Source organism: Mesoplodon mirus, assembly GCF_964341445.2.
Source record: "Mesoplodon mirus genome assembly, chromosome: 15".
NCBI classification, from domain to species: domain Eukaryota; kingdom Metazoa; phylum Chordata; class Mammalia; order Artiodactyla; family Ziphiidae; genus Mesoplodon; species Mesoplodon mirus.
Window position 1 is genome coordinate 25,364,431 of NC_138991.1, and position 17,315 is coordinate 25,381,745.

The 17,315-nt window shown below is 59.5% G+C and overlaps 3 protein-coding genes across 11 annotated transcripts; 1 reads left to right on the plus strand and 2 right to left on the minus strand.

The window, feature by feature from the left end:
• Positions 1–728: 728 nt before the first annotated feature.
• On the plus strand, positions 729–17,315 carry NECAB3 (N-terminal EF-hand calcium binding protein 3). Of its 9 annotated transcripts, none has more exons than XM_082644444.1 (14): positions 729–909; positions 2,919–2,943; positions 4,504–4,612; positions 4,858–4,953; positions 5,591–5,616; positions 5,812–5,909; positions 13,999–14,135; positions 14,419–14,537; positions 14,626–14,743; positions 14,848–14,901; positions 15,433–15,545; positions 15,714–15,791; positions 16,308–16,399; positions 16,496–17,315. In XM_082644444.1, exons 1-14 carry the CDS (start codon positions 793–795, stop codon positions 16,511–16,513), a joined length of 1,200 nt encoding a protein of 399 aa, XP_082500570.1. In that variant the 5' UTR covers positions 729–792; the 3' UTR covers positions 16,514–17,315. The 9 variants fall into 9 exon arrangements, 8 of the variants coding, with proteins under 8 accessions (XP_082500570.1, XP_082500571.1, XP_082500572.1 ...); XM_082644445.1 differs by having other exon boundaries at positions 14,629–14,743; XM_082644446.1 differs by having other exon boundaries at positions 14,664–14,743.
• Positions 7,119–7,832, minus strand: ACTL10 (actin like 10; the record flags this gene model as incomplete). The annotated part of the gene is made up of 1 exon (XM_082645070.1): positions 7,119–7,832. One exon carries the CDS (start codon positions 7,830–7,832, stop codon positions 7,119–7,121), a length of 714 nt encoding a protein of 237 aa, XP_082501196.1.
• LOC309817439 (uncharacterized protein C20orf144) lies at positions 11,063–12,351 on the minus strand (the record flags this gene model as incomplete). The annotated part of the gene is made up of 2 exons (XM_082645767.1): positions 12,006–12,351; positions 11,063–11,443 (listed from the first exon to the last, which is right to left on the minus strand). Exons 1-2 carry the CDS (start codon positions 12,210–12,212, stop codon positions 11,063–11,065), a joined length of 588 nt encoding a protein of 195 aa, XP_082501893.1. The 5' UTR covers positions 12,213–12,351.

Sequence of the window (17,315 nt, forward strand, 5' to 3'; positions counted from 1 at the left end):
GAAGAGCGAGGGGGAAGAGAAGCCCGAGTAGAGCTTCAGAGTGGAAGGGAGGGTGACTGGGAGACGGTCCACACGGACCTATTTAGCAAACCCTTAGGTGGGCTTTCCCTGAACCAGCTCCTATTTTAAGCCCTTCACTGTCAGTCGGTCCTCACAACAATCGTACGATGTGTCTGCCCTTACCCCCATTTTGCAGAAGATACAGAGGCGCACAGGCGAAGCCACTTGCGGGTTTTGCCCACCAGGTGGCGCGCTTGTGCTTCTGCCGTTTGCTCTGTTGACCCTATAACGGTGCGGGACCTGCCCTTGGTGGGTGCGCGCATCCCCTCCCGTTCTGTTCCTGGCTGTGTAGTACTCCACGCTGACCGTCATTCGCTCAGCCCTTACCGGGTGCAAATGACCCCTTGAGTGGCTCCTTAGTCCGCAGTGGCCGCCTCTCCGGGAGGTGGGGAGTCGCGGAGGTGAACAGTGTTGTTGGAATTCTGCATTGCGCGGCTCTTGCCGCCCTAAAGGCTGGAGTTTGCTCCCCTTTTCCAGACGGGGAGGCTGAGGGCCTGGAGAGGGGATGGCGGAGGGCCGAGCTCTCGGACTGGCCAGCGCGGGGCCGGGCTGGGAGGGGGCCTCGGCGGCCCTCCGGGCGGGGGCGGGGGCGGAGCCGCGGGGGGCGGGGCCCTCAGCCTCCGCGCCGGCGCCGATCGGCGGGCGCCCCCCCTTCCTGTGCCCCGAAGTCCGCGGCGGTGGCGTCCGGAGCCTGCAGCCGCATAGAGCCGGAGCCGAACGGGTGGCGGCGCCATGGCGTGCGCGGGGCTGCTCACCGTGTGCCTGATCCGGCCGCCTGCGCCGGAGCCCCCGCGACCCCCCGCGCCCGCGCCGGCCACCGGGCCCGCAGGACACGCGCTCTTCCAAGACGTGAGTGGGGAGCGGGCCGGGGGCGCCGGCGCTGTGGCCCTGGGGGTGGTGTCTCTCGCGGTATCTCTCCAGGTCTCTGTCGTATCTCTCCCTGTAACTCCCTGGACACTGTCTCTCACTGTCTCTCCCTGCCGCCGTCTCTGTGGCTCTCTCACTCTGCTTTTCCCCGTCTCCATGTCCGTCTCTCTTCCTCCAGGTCTGTTGGGGGCCCTGCCGCTGCCTCTGGGTCTCTGCCTCTCTTACTATCTCTCTCTGACCCTGCTCTCTCTGTTTCCGTGTGTCTCCCTTATCTTTATCTCGCAACCTTTGTGTCCCATTCTGTCTCTCATTCTTTCTCTCTTTATCTCTTCTTGTCTCTGGTTCAGTGTCACTGTCCCTCCTGCCCCCCAACCCGGAACCACCCCATGTATGTGTCTGGCCGGGGGGGGGCGGCTGTCGACCCTTGATCACAGGAGCAGTCAAGTGTCCGGGTTGACCCAGGCAGGGGGCCTGGAAGAGGAAGCAGTCGCCTGACTCCTGACCTGGTGCTGACCCCAGAGTCCCTTAGATCCAACCCAAGGATCCCACAGTTGGTCGGGGCTGCCCACAGTCATTCTCTGTGGTCTGTACACCCTCTCCTGACTGGCAGGTGGCCCTGCAGCCCCTATGGACACCAGCGTGGAGCAGCCTGGCCCGACCTCGGTCACTGCCCTGAACCCTTTCCCCACCTTTCACCCCAGCCCTCAGCCCATCCTGTGCCTCTCATGCCCCCACTCCCAGAGGTCCCTGCCAGTGGGAAAGGCTGTACTCCTGCCCCCTCCCCACTGTTCCTAGTGACTCAGCACTTGGCCACAGTCCTCCCGGCTGGAAGGGACCTGACCCTCCCACTTCCCAGATGGAAAAACCAAGGCCTGGAGGGTTAGGGATATGTCCGAGATCACACATGGAGGCAGGGGCACACTAGGGTGTGGCCCTAGGTGTCCTCATTCTCAGCTTAGTACCCCTCCCCCACTCTCACCCCCCCTGTATCTCCAGGCTGCTGGGTTGCTGTGTGGACCCCGAGCCAGTGGCAGACCTTCTCTGAGTCAGGCTTCTGGCTAGGGATTACATTCATCCCTGAGCCTTACTGACCCAAGAAAACAGCCAGAGGGAAGAGGTATTCAGGACCTGGAGCTGATAGGGGCTCTCTGTCCAGGCTTTGGCCTGCCCCTCCTTGCCAGGCCTGCTGGTCTCCTATTTGCTGGGCTGCTTTGGGTGACCTGGGAGTCTCTGGTCCCTAGGGGAGACAGGGACCAAGTCTTGACTCTACTCCGCTCTTGCTGCTTCTGTTGCCCTTCCTGTCTGCTTCTCCATGAATACAGTCTGTCCACCCTTGCATGTACACACACACACACGCACACACACGCACACAGGCCTGCCCAAGACCCTCATACTGAGTCGGCCTCATAGGAAGCCCCAGCCCTGGAAGGGTTAACCCTGGGCTGCTCCCCTGTGTGCTAGTGGGAAAACAGGTACCCACAAAGAAAGGACTAGCCACTACCTGCATGTCAGGGTCTTCAACAAGCTCACAGAGACACAACCCGGAGTGGGCAGAGTCTGGGACAGACCATAGCCACACAGCAGAGTTGGGGTTCAGGTCTGGGATGGGTGCCCAGGATACTCAGGCCGCATCTTGGCCCATTTCCCCACCTTCCTCAAGCTGGGACCATTCGAGGGCTGATGCATCAGACAGAACTTGGGACTGACTCTGGGTGTGGGAGGTGAGGGTGCAGAGAGCTGGCGTGGAGCACCCCCACAGGCCAGGCCCGCAGGAGAAGTGAGCAAGCAGTGGGGCCCGCTGTGTGCTCTTCCTGGGCTCACCTTGCTGGAAAAGCTCCTGCAGGGCCGAGCTGGGCAGGGAGCTGGGACCATGCTGGGCAGGAGGAAGGGAGACGCAGGGGGCAGGCCAGCCAGCTGAGGCTCTGTTGAGTTGGGTGGGAGCCTCTTGCCTCCCAGCTCACAGCTCCCATCCATGCCCTTTTGTCCTTTAGGTTTTCCGCAGAGCAGACAAGAATGGTGAGTGTGGTTTCCCCTGGGTCCCACAGTGGGGGCATGGGTGACGGACATCAGGGAGGCCCAGGGGAGGGTTGGGGGTTTGGGGGCACAGTCTAGAATGGAGAAAAATCTTGAGGACCCAAATCAGGAGAATGAACCCAGGTGTCCTTCTTGGAGGAAGTGTTGTTTTGAATCAAGTTTGGCAGGATGGAGAGTGGAGGAAATGTAACTTAGCCAGAGGCTGGAGGTGGGGGCTTATTTTCATGCAGTGCCCTGGCACACTGGGGGGTACTTCTCGTATATGACCTTATGTTGTCCTCACACTGCAAGCTAGGTGAGAATTCTTTACCCCATTTCACAGACAAAGGAGCAGGGGCCCAGAGAGGTAAAGCAGGCTGCCTGAGGTGGTGGGCCTTGAACCCAGGTCTAATGTGATGCTTGGTCCCAGGCTCCCTGTGTGAGGGGCTTGGAAGGGTGCGGTCATGGAGATGAGGCCCTTTGGGGGATTTTATCTTAGATTTTTAGAGTGCTCAGTCACTTTCCACATTACCAACCACCTGGACACAGGGAGGGCTTGGGCAGGATGAAGCTAGGTCCAGGGAATCAGCTCCTCCTGCCCTGGGTGCTGGGCAGTCTCAGACTCTGGTCTGGCAAAACCTTGAAAGCTAAAGCAGGAGCCATTAGGGGACCCGGCAGGCAGGTTGCTGCGCATAGGTGACTCAGAGCAGCCCACGGTGCCTTGATTGGCCAGTGGAGGGTCTGAGCTGAGACAGCCCGTCAGCCTTGACCTCACTTTCAGCTGGGGGCTTCAGACCTGTTTATGTTTCGGCCTCCTTGAGAGAGGATTGTGTCCCCACCCCTTGCCCCTTCTCCCTGGGTCTCTTCAAATTGGTGGAGACCATTTGTTCCAACCGGTTGATCAGGGCACATGGTCTCATTTGGATCACAGCATCTTGTCTGGGGAAGTTCAGACCCTCCCCCAGCTCCACTCTCCCCACCCCATCTGCTTAGAGACCTCACGGGTAATGCTCTTGGCCTCTGCTACATGCCCCCTGTGATGGGGAGGTCTTTCCCTCCTGAGCCAGCCTCCTGCTACTTACAGGGGCTCCACTCTTAGGAAGATCTTATCTGACTCCCTGTGGCTTCTCTGTGAAGGGCCTGGGTCCAGAGCACGGAGGTCCCCTCCACCCTGGAGCCACACTGGCCAGCATGTGGGGCAGAGACCCAGCCCCGAGTCCTCCAAGTGACATCTGGCCCTGCCATGATCTGACTGTGACCCAGGCTGTTGTTCATTTGTTTCTTCATTTGGCAAACATTGAGTCCGTACCCAGTGCTACTTGTGTACTGCCCTGTCCCTTGGGTGCCTGCAAAGTGGGCCCTGTTGCCTTAAGTGGGCACCTCTGGGGGCCCCAGCCCTTTTGTCCCCAATGGCCAGGCCTCCCATCAAGCTCAGAATCCCATTCCACTTGGCTGGGTGGTTGTGAGATGCTGCAAAGCCTTCAGTGGGCCTGGATCTTGTGGCAGGGGTACAGCCAGGGTCAGGGATACTGACTCTGCTCTTTGTCCACCCACCCCGCCCAGATGATGGTAAGCTCTCATTTGAAGAATTCCAGAATTACTTTGCCGATGGGGTTCTCAGCCCCGGGGAGCTGCGAGAGCTGTTCAGCAGTATTGACGGGCATCCCTCTGAGTGAGTACTCAAGGGGGATGTGTGCGCCGCATGTAGATGTGAGGCCAGGCTGTCCCAACCCCACTGTGTCTCCTGCTGCTTTGGTTCCTTATGGAGGATGAGGGGGGCAGAGGGAGAGGGGTGCCAGGGCTCGGTGCCAACTTTACCCACCCACCTACCCCCTCCCTGGCTCCAGCCTTGCTCATCACACTGCTTCCAGCTGGGACCCCAAAATAGCCAGGCCTGAGTCACCACCTATGGTTCAGCCCACAGGTGCCCCCTCTTCCAACTCCCGCTTCCTGCAGGGACCAGAGGATGCCTGGGGACAGCTGGCCCCCGCCTGCTTCCACCCATGGATGCAGGTGCTTCCACATCTACAGGCCTTAGTGCGAGTTTGCTTGCCTTCTCTCCTGCTTCCTCATATGGGTGCACACACATGCACAGCTATCCCTCCCTCTCACTTCCCTTTCCCCCATCTCCTTAGAATAAATCCTAGGCTCCCGTGTCCTCCCATGTTCTCAGGCTTGGGCTGGACCCTTTGTCTGCAGTGCTACCACCTAACCACCACCAGATACTGCAGTCAGATTTCTTCTCCTTCAAGGCCTAACTTAGGCAGCCCCTCCTCCAGGAAGCCCTCCCTGACCTACCAAGTAATACTCCATGCCTTCTCTGCATTTCCGCAGACCTGGGACCTGGCTCCCCCTTCCCAGCTCTAACCACTCCTCTCTGGCCTGTGTTCATATCTGCCTCCCCGGGCTGAAACCCCCTTGGAGGCAGAGAGTGGGACTGAAGTTTTGCCCTCAGAGAGTGTTTGGTGGGCTGATAGTACCCGTGCTCCCCCTGTCTGTCCACTGAGCAACTTAACCTGGGGTGGAGTCAGAAGTTGCCTCCTTGTCAGCCTGAGCTGGGCAGGAAGAGGAGAGGAACATTGGCTTCAAAGTCCCAGTTTACCAGGCCCAAGTCAGCGGGTCTGAAGGGTGCCTTCTCTTTTCCCTGTAGCAATTTGGAAACGGAGAAACTGTGTGGTGAGTAGGCCCATGGGAGCTCTTGTCTCCCGGGACTCCTGGGCAGGTGGGTGTGATGAGAGGCTGTTGCTGGTGTCCCATGGAACAGGATCGGCTGGGCTCAGGGTATGAGGCCTGGTTGGCTGCTGGGGAATTCCAGCTTGTAAAAGGCGGGGTGGGGGTCCGGGAACCTTTGAGCACCTCCTCTGCCCTCAGACTACTTCTCTGAACACCTGGGCGTCTATCGGCCTGTGCTGGCTGCACTGGAGTCGCTGAACTGTGCAGTGCTCACTGCCATGGACACCACTAAGCTGGTGAGTGGAGGGGCTGATGGTGGGGGGCCCAAAATGAGGGCAGGGGGTGTCTGCTGTGCTGTGGCAGCCTCCACCACTGGGCTCAGGGCTGTGGAGCTAGACGCCTGGGTTCTAATCCCAGCTCCCACTTTCTGGCTGTGCATCTTACCTCTCTGGGCCTCAGTTTCTTCATCTGTAAACTGGGCATTATAATAGAACCTACCTCCAGACATTTGTTGTGACAATTAAACGAGAATGAAGGCAGGGATTTTTGTCCGTCTCGTTCTCTACTCTATTCCCAGCACCGAGACCTCTGCCTGGCACGCAGTAGCCACGTCACACCTGGAGCTGCTGCTGCTACTGCTTTTATTATTGACCAGACCTAACTGTTGTGGGGTATGAAGGCCAGCTCCCAGCAGGGATGGGCTGTGGGGGAGGGCACGCTCACACACATCCAGAGGCTCGTACTGGTGTGTGGAGCTTGGTTGGGGGGCAGCCTAAGGACATGCGTGAGTAGGCAGGCATGTGTGCACCCATGTGTTTGTGTCTGTGTATGGACATGTGTGCACAAGCATAAACAGTACTCACGGCCCGGGCTCCAGGCCCTTGGATGGTATTTTAAAAACACCGAAAGGCACCCCTCCCTTTGTGTTCTTTTTAAGAAATGTCTCCGCCTAAGGGGGTGAGGAGGGAACAGTGAGCAGGCCTGGGATCGTGCCTGACCTCACTTTGAGGCTCTCAGCAAGTTGATGATCATCTGAGGACAGGGCTTCCCCTTCTGGTTGCTTTCACATGGGATTTAGTAGTTTTTCAAAGGGTCATCCCTTGGGGCCTGGCATGGGATGGGAATCCAAATGGTATATGATGAGGGGTTGGTATGTTATGACGACTTCCATATCTGTGGCCTGGACACAGGTGGGGGCATCGCCTTCCTTGTTGCCATGGAAACAGGGCCCTGGGGGTGGGCCCCTAGACTGGCATTCTCTGAACTGGCACTGGTTAGTGGGGATTCAAACTGCAGGTCAAAGTAAGGGCCCCAGGGGTCCTGACCACCTCCTCCTGGCCCAGAAAGGGGTAGAGGGTGACCCATCACCACATGACTCTGCCAGCTCCAATCACTGAGCCTTTTATCCGGCACTCAATGCCTCTGATAGAGCTGCAGCTCAGCCTGCCAGGTGTCTGCCTCTGCACCCCCCCCATCGTGGCACCACCCCTCCAGTCCAACATGAGTCAGTTGAACACTTCATGCACCAGCCTGGAGCCACATTCCTGGTACATGGCCCGGGTCATCCAGTAGCATTGGAAGGAATGCAGTGAGGCCATCATGGAGCCACCTGTCCACACTGCTGTGCCACACCCGGGCTTGGCCACCAGGCGAGGCTGCAGTGCCCCATAACCATGCCGCCAGCACTGAGCTTCCAGCTCCATCTCCAGGCGCTCAGTGAAGCCAGGGAAAAGCGTGGAGCCACCGGCCAGCACCACGGTGTTGGCCAGCCGTGTCCGTAGTGTTGGGGGCATCCTCTGCAGTGCCTGGAAGGCCAGGGTGGGCAGACCCGGCTGGAAGATAGGTTCCGGGCAGCGGAAGCGCTTGCTGCTGAGGCAGACAGAGCACCCATTGCCTAAGTAGAAACTGACAGGATGGTGGCGGGCAGGGTTACGGAGGTCACCCTCGAAGTCCAGCGACACATAGCAGCAGCGCTTCTTGAGCTGTGTGATGACCTTGCGGGGCAGGGCATGCAGTCGTTGATCGGGGCAGGCTGCCACCAGCAGGTCCCGCAGGTAGCGTGACAGAGTACTGCCTGCCACGTCCAGCCGGAAGGTGGCCTCGTGCCACGAGTGGCCCGTATAGATGGGTGTGGCGTGGCACACACCCGCGCCCGCCTCCAAGGCCAGCCCGCTGAACGCGCCGACAGAGCAGAGCGCCAGCAACGCGGTGCTGGCCATGTGGCACGCGGGCACTGCCAGGGCCTCGAACAGCATTTGGGCCACCCTCTCGCGGCCCGCGGGCGGAGCCGACGGCGAATCGCTCACCAGCACCGGCCACTGCTCTGGGCACACCCGCAGGCCGCCAACCAGCAGGCGCTCCCACAGCCCCTCCAGCGCCTCCCAGTCCACCACCACGCCGTGCTTGATGGGGTGAGCCCGCACCACGCCGCCCGCCAGCTCGCAGCCGGGCGCCCCGGGCAGCACGGGCCGGTCCCAGCTGGGCATCAGGCTGGAGCTCTTCAGTACCAGGCGCGGCTGCTCCTCGCCCGCGAAGCCCGCCTTGGTGAAGCCCGAGCCCTGGTCCACCACCACCGCGACGCGGCCCAGCGAGGGCAGCCGGCGGACCCGGCGACTCCCGGACAGCGACGCCACCTTCGGGCCGGCCACGCCCTTCAGCCCAAAGCTCCGCCCCCGGCGTGAGAACCCCGCCTCAGCTGGATTTGATGGTGGCCCGCCTTTCAGCTCTTGGCTCTGCCTCACGGGCCTACGTCCCCGCGTTTCTGAGCTAGAGAACTATCACTCTCATTCCTTGGGCTCTGCCCTCTGGTCCTGAAGTCCCACTCTTCTGGCCGGAGTGGAGGTCTCTTTTCAGCTCTTGGCTCCGCCCCTGGGCCTGAGGCCCGACCTTTGGTTCAAGTGTCAGTCTCCGCCCTAACTGGGCTCTGGCTCAGTCCCTCTTGGTCCTCCTCTGGCTCAAGGCCCCACCCCCTCTCTGAAGACTCGCCTGGGTGGTGTGGCTCCGCCCCGTAAGTAAGCCCTTGCTGAGGTGGATGATGAGAGGGCCGCTTTAAGAGATTGAGAAGCCTCCAGGAGCAGCTCTGAGAATGAAGGGGCCTTGTGGCAATGTTTTCTAGACATATATCCCCCTTGGGGACCCAGGAGTCCAGCCCGGCCCTTGAGACCCTGGATTTCTCCCGGCACTTCTCAACTGGGCTTGACCAAAGTATTGTAGTTCCTGGTCGTGGAGTTGGGAGGGGGTGGTCAGAGAAGGAAGGAAAAGCACTTGGACTCATTGTGACCTCAGTTCTCAACACCTGCTGTGCTTTCGCAGCCTCTACCCTGATGAAAGCGCCCCAGACCCATCCTCTCTCCTGGGACACGGTCAAGGGCAGTGATTTTGACATCCAGGGGTCTGGCCTCAGCCACTCAGCCCAACCAATTTGATTCCTTCCCCAAACCACTTCGGATTATCTCATGTGCTCTGGCCAAATGTGCGGCCCCTTCCCTCTCAACGCTGAAGAGAAAGCTCTTAATCATGGATCTCCAGACACCCTGAAGACCTCTGTGTGCTTAGCCTTCAAGGGCCCAGGTAGCCCACGAAGGGATCCTACCTTCAGGGGCTTACAAACGTGGACCTGAGTTTGGGACTCAGTTCTGAGGCTGACTCACTGTACACTGAGCAAGTCCTAATCTCTCTCTGGGCTCAGTTACTTCCTCCGAAAGGCGGTCGTCCTCACACAAAGGAAATAGTCCACGGCTTGTCTCTGCAGGGTCTCTTTATTCTCTTTAGGACCATTCTGCTTGCAAGTTGAAGACCCATTCCGGTGAGCTTAAGCTAAAATACGGACTTTTATCACAAGGATCTTGTATGTCTTATGGATACCAAGGCAAGGGTGAAATCAGGTTTTAGGAAAAGACTGGAACCAGGGCCTGACTGCCGGCCTGTGGGGGATCCAAGATGTTCACTGGCTCTGCGTTCTGGTTATATTCTTCTCTAGACTGGCTTCAGCCTGTGCACATTCCTATAGGAAACATAGTCTCCTACAGCTCCTAAATGACAGACCCAGGGAAGGGGCTGATAGGACCAGCTTGGGCCAATTGCTTAGGCCAGGAGGTGTGGCCACATTGAGGAACGTGGTTACCCTGATTGTAACCATGTGGATGGTAGGAAAGGGTCAGTTCTCACAAAGCAGCAGGGGAGATGCTATGGGTAGTACAGCCTCCAGCCTGATGCAGGTGATGTGGTATTGACACTGACAAAAGTGTCTCTTCAGCAGAAGCTGTGCCTGTGGTTTTAGTGAACTGGGACCTTCACCCCTGATGCATCTGCCCCCAAAGGGGGCATTCTGATGTTGGTCTCCAGTGGAATGCAGGCTGCAGCTTTGGCAGGGCTGGAGGGGGTAGGGTCCGGAGCTGGCTTTGGGACCCAGGAGAGAGAGAAGCAGCTGGGTCCCGCCCACAGAAAGCATGCAGGGCCTCTTGTGGGTGAATTAGGGAGGTGAACCTCGAATTGAAGACCACAAGTGGCAATACGGCCAGAGCAGGGGTGAGGGTGGAAGTCACTAAGAAGCCCTAGAGGCGAAGACCGAGGCTGGGGGTCTGGACCTGTACATCCCAGTAATAAGTTTGGCCGTTTCCCTGTGTGCAGCGGAGAACCAGTGTGAGCTTATGAGCGGGAGCGTAAACTGCCCTACAGATGAGTGGTTTGGAAGAAGCCTTTGGTTGCAATGTGGGCAAGAGGATGGGACAGGGTCATTTGGGAGACAAGTGACTGAGGTGCCTTGAGGGTTACCAAGCAGAGTGGGTTAGGAGTGAGGGGTCAGAAGACCAGGGACCCCAGCCTCTCCTCCTGGGTGCTCTCACAGGCAGAACGTGAGTCTAAGCCTCAGACTATGCTGACCATGACACCTTCACACTTCTTCCCCAAGGTGGTGGCTTTTTGCCTGGGACCTTCCCTCAGCTTAAGAAGGACCTGTGAGTGCTGGAGACTCTTGGAGCTGCCTGGCCTCTGCTGGAAGCAGGCCCCTCCTCCTAGCGTGGCCAAGCCTGGGTTTGCCCAAGCTCTCTTCCATTGGGCCTGCAGAGCCGTCAGGATCTGACCCGGGCCTGGAGCTGGAGGGGAGAGGAGCGGCCTCCCTCCACTGTGGCAGGGTGCCCTCCACCCCACCCCCCCGCCAGCCCGGAAGAGGGGTTCTGACTCTTGGGTCACAAGAAAGGAGGAAGCAAAAACAGCCTTGGCTCCAGGCCATGGCTGTGGCTCTGCCTTCAATACGCCTGTTCTCCCCTGTCTCGCTCAGGGTCTCAGTTTCCCCCACCCCAGCTCTACGCCCCGATGCCTCAGACAGGGAGGGCTACAGAAGCCAGGGTTGCTATGCGCTCTTTATTGGTATGGGCTGGGGTCCGGAGGTCCGGTCCACGCACTCAGTGCCGTGGGCGAGGGCAGCGGCGCCGCTTGCTCGGCTGCTTACCTAGGCAGCTTCGGCGTAGCCGCCCGCCTTGCTCTCGGTCAGCAGACGGGCGTTGAGCCACTGCCAGCCAAGCGCGGCCTTGGCCCCGCCCCCCGCGCCGGGCCCGCCCCCGGGCCCACCCGCCACGCGGCGCCCCTCCTCCTGCAGCCTTGCGTCCAGCAGCAGCAGCTTGACTAGGATCGTCTTCATTACGTGCCCACGAGCGCCCTCGCGCCGCTCAGCGCCGTCGCCCGCACCTTGCAACGTGGGCGCCGCCACCTGGGAGCCCACGGGGGCGCTTGCCGCGTCCTCACCGGGCCGCCCGGGCCGCGTGCCCGGGCCCGCCGTCGCCTCGGCTAGCTGCTGCCGCTCGTCCAGGAGGAGAAGCAGCACGATCTTGGTCTGGGGGTGGGGGTGGGGCAGGGGCGTGAGGGGAAAGAGCGCGCCCCACCTTCCTATCGGGGACTCTCACCCACCCGGGTTCTATCTCCCAGGACCCTGCCCCCTCTACGTTTCTGGGACTCCTGCCATCCTCCCAGCCCGGGCAGGGGGAGCTGGGGGAGGCAGGCACCCTGCCCTCCTCGCCCAGGATCCTGACTCCCCTCTGGAAACCCTCACCCCCGCCCCCACCAGGCTGACCTCCTGAGACCTCACTCCGGTTATGTTTATGAAATCCGCTGCCTGCCCTCCCAGCCTCGATGCTGAGACCCTCACCCACCCCGGCCCCGGTCCAGGGCCTCTGCCCACTTGAGGAGGGGGAATGGAAAGGGGGCATAAGGGAACTCCCTGTGCCCAGAGCCCCAGTGGCACCAGCTAGGGCTGATTCGCCATGCCAGGCCCTCCACCCATCTGTCCACCGTTGGGAGAATCCCCTCGTGCTCCCCCTCCTCGTCCCAGCATCCCCTCCTGTCCACCTGTCCAGGTCCCCTGAACTCCATCTGCCCCTTTCCCCCCTGGGACTCACACTCGGCTTCTTCCACTTGAGGTGATTGAAGAACTGCTGTTTCTGCCAGGCCTTGTCCGTGTCAGGTGGCCGCTCCTTGCGGGCCTGCTTGGGCACTTTGGTCCTCTTGTGGGAACTGTTGTTTCCCATGGCAGGGCTGGTCAGCACTGGGGGGCCTGGCCCACGCTGCCTCTGCCCTGCCCCGGCTCTGTCCCAGGGAGGCCACATTGTGACCTCATGGGTCGACCTTACCAGCTCCAGGCTCCGAGCTGCTCCTCCCAGTACACACGGGCCAATCTCGGCTCCATTTACTCTGTCTGTGACTTCTGGCCTTGGTTTCTCAGCTGTAAAACTGGGCTAATGATGATAAGTGTGAGGCGATGCTTGTAAGGTGCTTAGTGGTGAGGAGAGGAGTTTGTGGGACCTGGGTTTGAATTCTGACTCTGCTGCTAACTAGTTGTGTGACCTTGGCCAAGGTAATCAACTTCTGTAGGCCTCAGTGTTTTCATATGCAAAACGGGGTCAATTATGTTTCCTGTAAATGATTAGGAGGATTAAATGAAACTCTGCTTCGAAACAGGGCCTGACGCAGAATGGGTGCTTGTGTCAGCCAGGTTCTTTGGTTGTAAACAACAGAAACTGATCAGTCATCTTAAGCACCAGCAAGGGAATTGATTGGGAGGATTTCAGGAAGCTCAGAGGACGGCCAGGAAGTCTAGAGATGAGGCCTGGAGGAGCCACTGGCCTGTCTGGGAATGAGAGGTTCCCAACCCCCTTCTGTCCCGGCCCATGATGGCTGAATTGAGGCAGGTTATGGGCAGAAGATGAAGCCCTTAATGTAGGTGCCTCTGGAGCCCCTTGTGGAGGGGGGCACCGCAGCTCCCCAGGACTCCCACCCTGTACTGTGTGTGTAGGTGGAGTGGGCAGGTTTCTTGTTAGAATTCTGTTTGACCATGAAAACAATGGCAGTTCTTTATTGAGAACTTATGTGCCAGGTACTAGGCTGAGCCCTATGTAGGAGATATCTCACTGGAGCCTCTCAACAGCTCAGCGAGATGGCTATTACCATCCCTGTTTTATAGGTGAGGAAACTGAGGCAGAAGGAGATGAAGGTAGCTGGGGAGTCTCTGAGCGTTCCAGGTGGGCAGCACAGGGCCTGGCACATGGTGGTCCTCCCTGTCTCTGCCTGCCTTGGCAAGGGCTGGGGGAAAATGGTGGTGTAGACGGGGATCAGTGCTGGGGTGTGTGTGTGAGGCCAGCGACCTGCTGTCTTGTATCTGCAGCTCCTAGTAAGAGGTGCTCAGTAGGGCTTCCCTCGTGGCGCAGTGGTTAGAGTCTGCCTGCCGATGCAGGGGACACAGGTTCGTGCCCTGGTCCGTCTGGGAAGATCCCACATGCCGCGGAGCGGCTGGGCCCTTGAGCCATGGCCGCTGAGCCTGTGCGTCCGGAGCCTGTGATCCGCAATGGGAGAGGCCACAACAGTGAGAGGCCCGCGTACCGCAAAAAAAAAAAAAAAAAAAGAGGTGCTCAGTCAATGTGTGTTGCATGGATGAGTGAATGAATGAATGGATGAATGAATGAATAGTAAGCCTGTGAGTTTGGGGCCAGCTGGTGAGTATGGCGCTATATCACGCTGTGATTTTGCCTCGTGGGTCAAAATTGCCCTGCCCCACCCCACCCAGCCCAGTCTAGCTGTGCCGGCGGCCTCACTGGCTGAAGGTGGGAGCCCCAACAGGGAAAGGGCCTTGAGGGCCAGAGAATGGCAGATGCTTCTCTGTGAGCTGGCCTCATACCTCCCAGTAAGAGAGGCCAGGCCCAGACAAGGAGGGGGTCCGGGGTGTGCTCCCCACTGAGTCCCAGTGCCTTTCTGCTTATGCCAGGTCTGCATGTCCTCTGCTCTTTAGGCTGCCACTGTTGCTCTGATGAGCAGGGGGTGGGGTGCAGGGGGCAGCTCCCCATTCAGAAATGTATGCTTGGAGCCAGGAGATGCTGACCATGCCCCCTCTGCCCCCAGGAGTATGAGCGGGCCTCCAAGGTGGACCAGTTTGTGACACGCTTCCTATTGCGGGAGACGGTGAGCCAGCTCCAAGCCCTGCAGAGCTCGCTGGAGGGGGCGTCAGATACCCTGGAGGCCCAGGCCCATGGCCCACGGTGTGTGAGGAGCTCTGCCCACCTGCGGGTCCGGTTCATGAATGCCCCTTATCTCCATGTGTCAAGGCCCTCAGCTTTTATCATGTTGCATGTTCTAGCATCCTGGAGCCCACATTCTTGTTCTTAGGCAGGGAGGCCAAGAGGGGTGAGCAGGGGTGGCTGGCTTTGAGGCTGGGCCTCAGTGTCCCAGGAAGCCTGTCTTACCCACCCAGGCCCGTGCTGGGGCCCCAGTGCTTGGCCCCGTGAGTCTGGGAGCAGCGGGCTGACCCTCCACTCCCCTCAGGTCAGATGAAGAGAGGGTGGAGGTGCAGAGCAGGCCCCGAGGCAGCCGGCGGGCAGGGCGCAGGGCCCTGCGGAGTGTCAGTCGGTCACTCACCTGGTCTCCTGGCTCCTCTGACACAGGTGGGTGTGCCTGCGGTGGGATGGGCGGGCACGGCATCCCCCAGGGCCCCAGTGTTTGCTCCTCCACTTTCCCTCAATTCATCCCAAGAAGCCCCCAGCCTGAGGGGGCCCGTGCCTGACCCCCAGGGCAGAGCTCAGAGGCTGAGATGCACTGGCGACTCCAGATCAACCGTCTCCAGGAGCTCATCGACCAGCTGGAGTGCAAGGTGAGTGGCCGTGTGGCCAGTGCCCCGTGTCTGTGGACCTTTTGGGAATTCACCCAAGCCAGGCACACGCCAGGGACCTGGCCCACGCTCTGCATCCCTCACAGGCCCCCCGGCTGGAACCCCTGCACGAAGAGGAGTTTACCAAGGGGCCCAACTCGGTGAGTGTGTGCGAGGGGCAGGCGGCTGGGTGTGGGAGTCCGGGAGGAGAAGATGAAGTGAGGAGGTTCATGGGGCCAGCTGCCCTCAGCCTCTGTCTTGTACATATGCCCCCTTCTCCAGGCTTGACCCAGCCCTTGTCCCCTGGGCCTGGCAGGCAGGTGCTGGGTTCTGGCCCTTGCTCTGTGACCCTGCAGAACTCTGTTCTTCCATGGGCATCAGTGTCCCTTGTCTACAGTTCTGAAAGCTGGGTCTGGAGCAGTGTGGACAGAGGCTAAAGGGGGCAGGAGGAAGTGGTGCCATACTGCAGGAGAGTGGGACAGTGGCTGGATCAAGGCAGCAACCTTGGTGATGGGAAGAGGAGGATGGAGTCAGGGAAGCTGGGGGCCAGGCTGGGGCAGGAGCCCGACCTCAGGGTTGGCTGGGTGTGGTGCAGGACAAGAAGGGTGGGGTCGTCCTGGAGGCCACAGCAGTCCCTCACCCCATGCCCTGCCCTACCCCACCCCAGCTGACCAGGCTGCCTCTCTTGCCAGCACATCCTCGTGGCCCAAAGGCAGGTGCAGGTGGCAGAGGAAGCCCTGCAGGACTTCCACCATGCCCTGTGCTGCTACGTGGACTTCACAGGGGCCCAGAGCCATTGCCTGCAGTGAGTCCTCAGCCGGGTGGTGGGCCGGCCAAGGTCGGGGTGGGGGGTGAGCACGAGGAATGCTGGGACTGAGCGTCCTGGGCCAGGGCTCTCGTTAGACACCCCTGGCTAGGTGGGCAGAGGTGGTGGCAGCCCAGGCCTGGCCTGGCCGTCTCTTTGGCCCTGCAGTGTGTCTGCCCAGAAGATGCTGGACAATGCCTCCTTCACCCTGTACGAGTTCTGGCAGGATGAGGCCTCCTGGAGAAGGTATGAGTGGTGGTCTAACAGCTAATGTTTATTGAGTATGTGCCCTGGAGTGAGTCAAGCCTGGGTTCAAATCATCCTCTCCTATTCACTGGCTGTGTGACCTCAGGAGAGTTACTCCTCTGAGCCCCAGTGGCCTCCTTTTCAAAATGGGAGTGATCATAGTTGCATCCTCTTATCACCCAAATGAGATGACATGTAAAGAACTGAACACAGTGCCAGGTACAAGGTAGGTGCACAATGAATACACACCTTTACCACTGTGCCACACCCTATGGCATAGGGCCTATGCCACACGCCTTGTGTGTTATTTCATGTAATCCTCCCAGTATCCCAGTGAAGTGGACACTATTGTCCCCATTTCACAGAGGAGAAAACTGAGGCTCAGAGCCACTATGAGGAAGGACTCAGATCTGAAACCAGGCAGCAGGACTGGGTGGGAGTGGGGAGCTTTTAACCATGTGGTCCCGATCCTTGGGGACCAGCTCCAGCCTTGGTCCACTCTGCGGCCCTCCCCAGGCACCAGCAGTCCGCCTGCAGTAAGGCCTTCCAGCGCATCCTCATTGACCACCTGCAGGCTCCAGACACCCTCACCACTGTGTTCTTCCCAGGTGGGCTTCAGCTCCCAACCCTCTCCACAGCCCTGGGAACTGGGGGGAAGGGCAGTGGGCACCTGATGGCCTCTGACTCCCACCTCTGACCCTCAGCATCCTGGTGGATTATGAATAATAACTGAGCCTCACCTGCATAAGCCAAGGACCCTGGAGCCCTGCCTGCGTCCTTCTGGAGCTTCTGGACTGGTCAGCTCAGCTCAAGACCAAGAACGCTGCCACCTCCTATACCTGGGGCCTGGCTCTCAGAGGCCTCCCCTCCCAGAGCCAGCTGGTGGAGAATCTCTCAGCCCAGGGATCAGAGACTGGGCTGCTTGCTTTGTATTTCTTTCTTTAACAGTGTATTTTATTGCTCACAGCTTTGGCCTCTGAGGCACTCTGGCATCTGTCTAGCTCAGGAGTCCTGGATTCTGGTCCCCTCTGCCCCTGCCTTGCTGTGTGACCCAGGGCAGGTCCCTTCCTTCTCTGAGTGGGCCTTGGGCTGTCTGGCTACCTAGTGGGTGCCTGCTTTCTTCTTGCTATCTTGGGGCCAGGCTTCTGCTTTTCCCCAACCAGCAGCAGAAGCAGGGCTGATGCTCAGGGACTGTCCATACCCCCGAACTCAACCCCCGAGGCTGGGCTGGATCAGTCTGCAGTCTGCAAGGACCTGGGTGTCCCCATCACCCTCCTGGGCTGGCAGGCTCCTGACTCTTTCAGCACCTGGGGCTGCACCAGAGCCCTCTGCAGGATCCTGGGTTGGTTTGCATGTCATTTGCATATCATTTGCATGCTCATGCCCACCCATACTAAGGGCACTATGGGAAGCCCCAAGGTGACCTTGCTAAGTAGCAATAATTTGGCTCCAGTGTCACCTGCTGCCCCCAGATACCTATGAACCCCAGCCCAGGACCCCAGCACAGAGGCAATAAAGGCAATA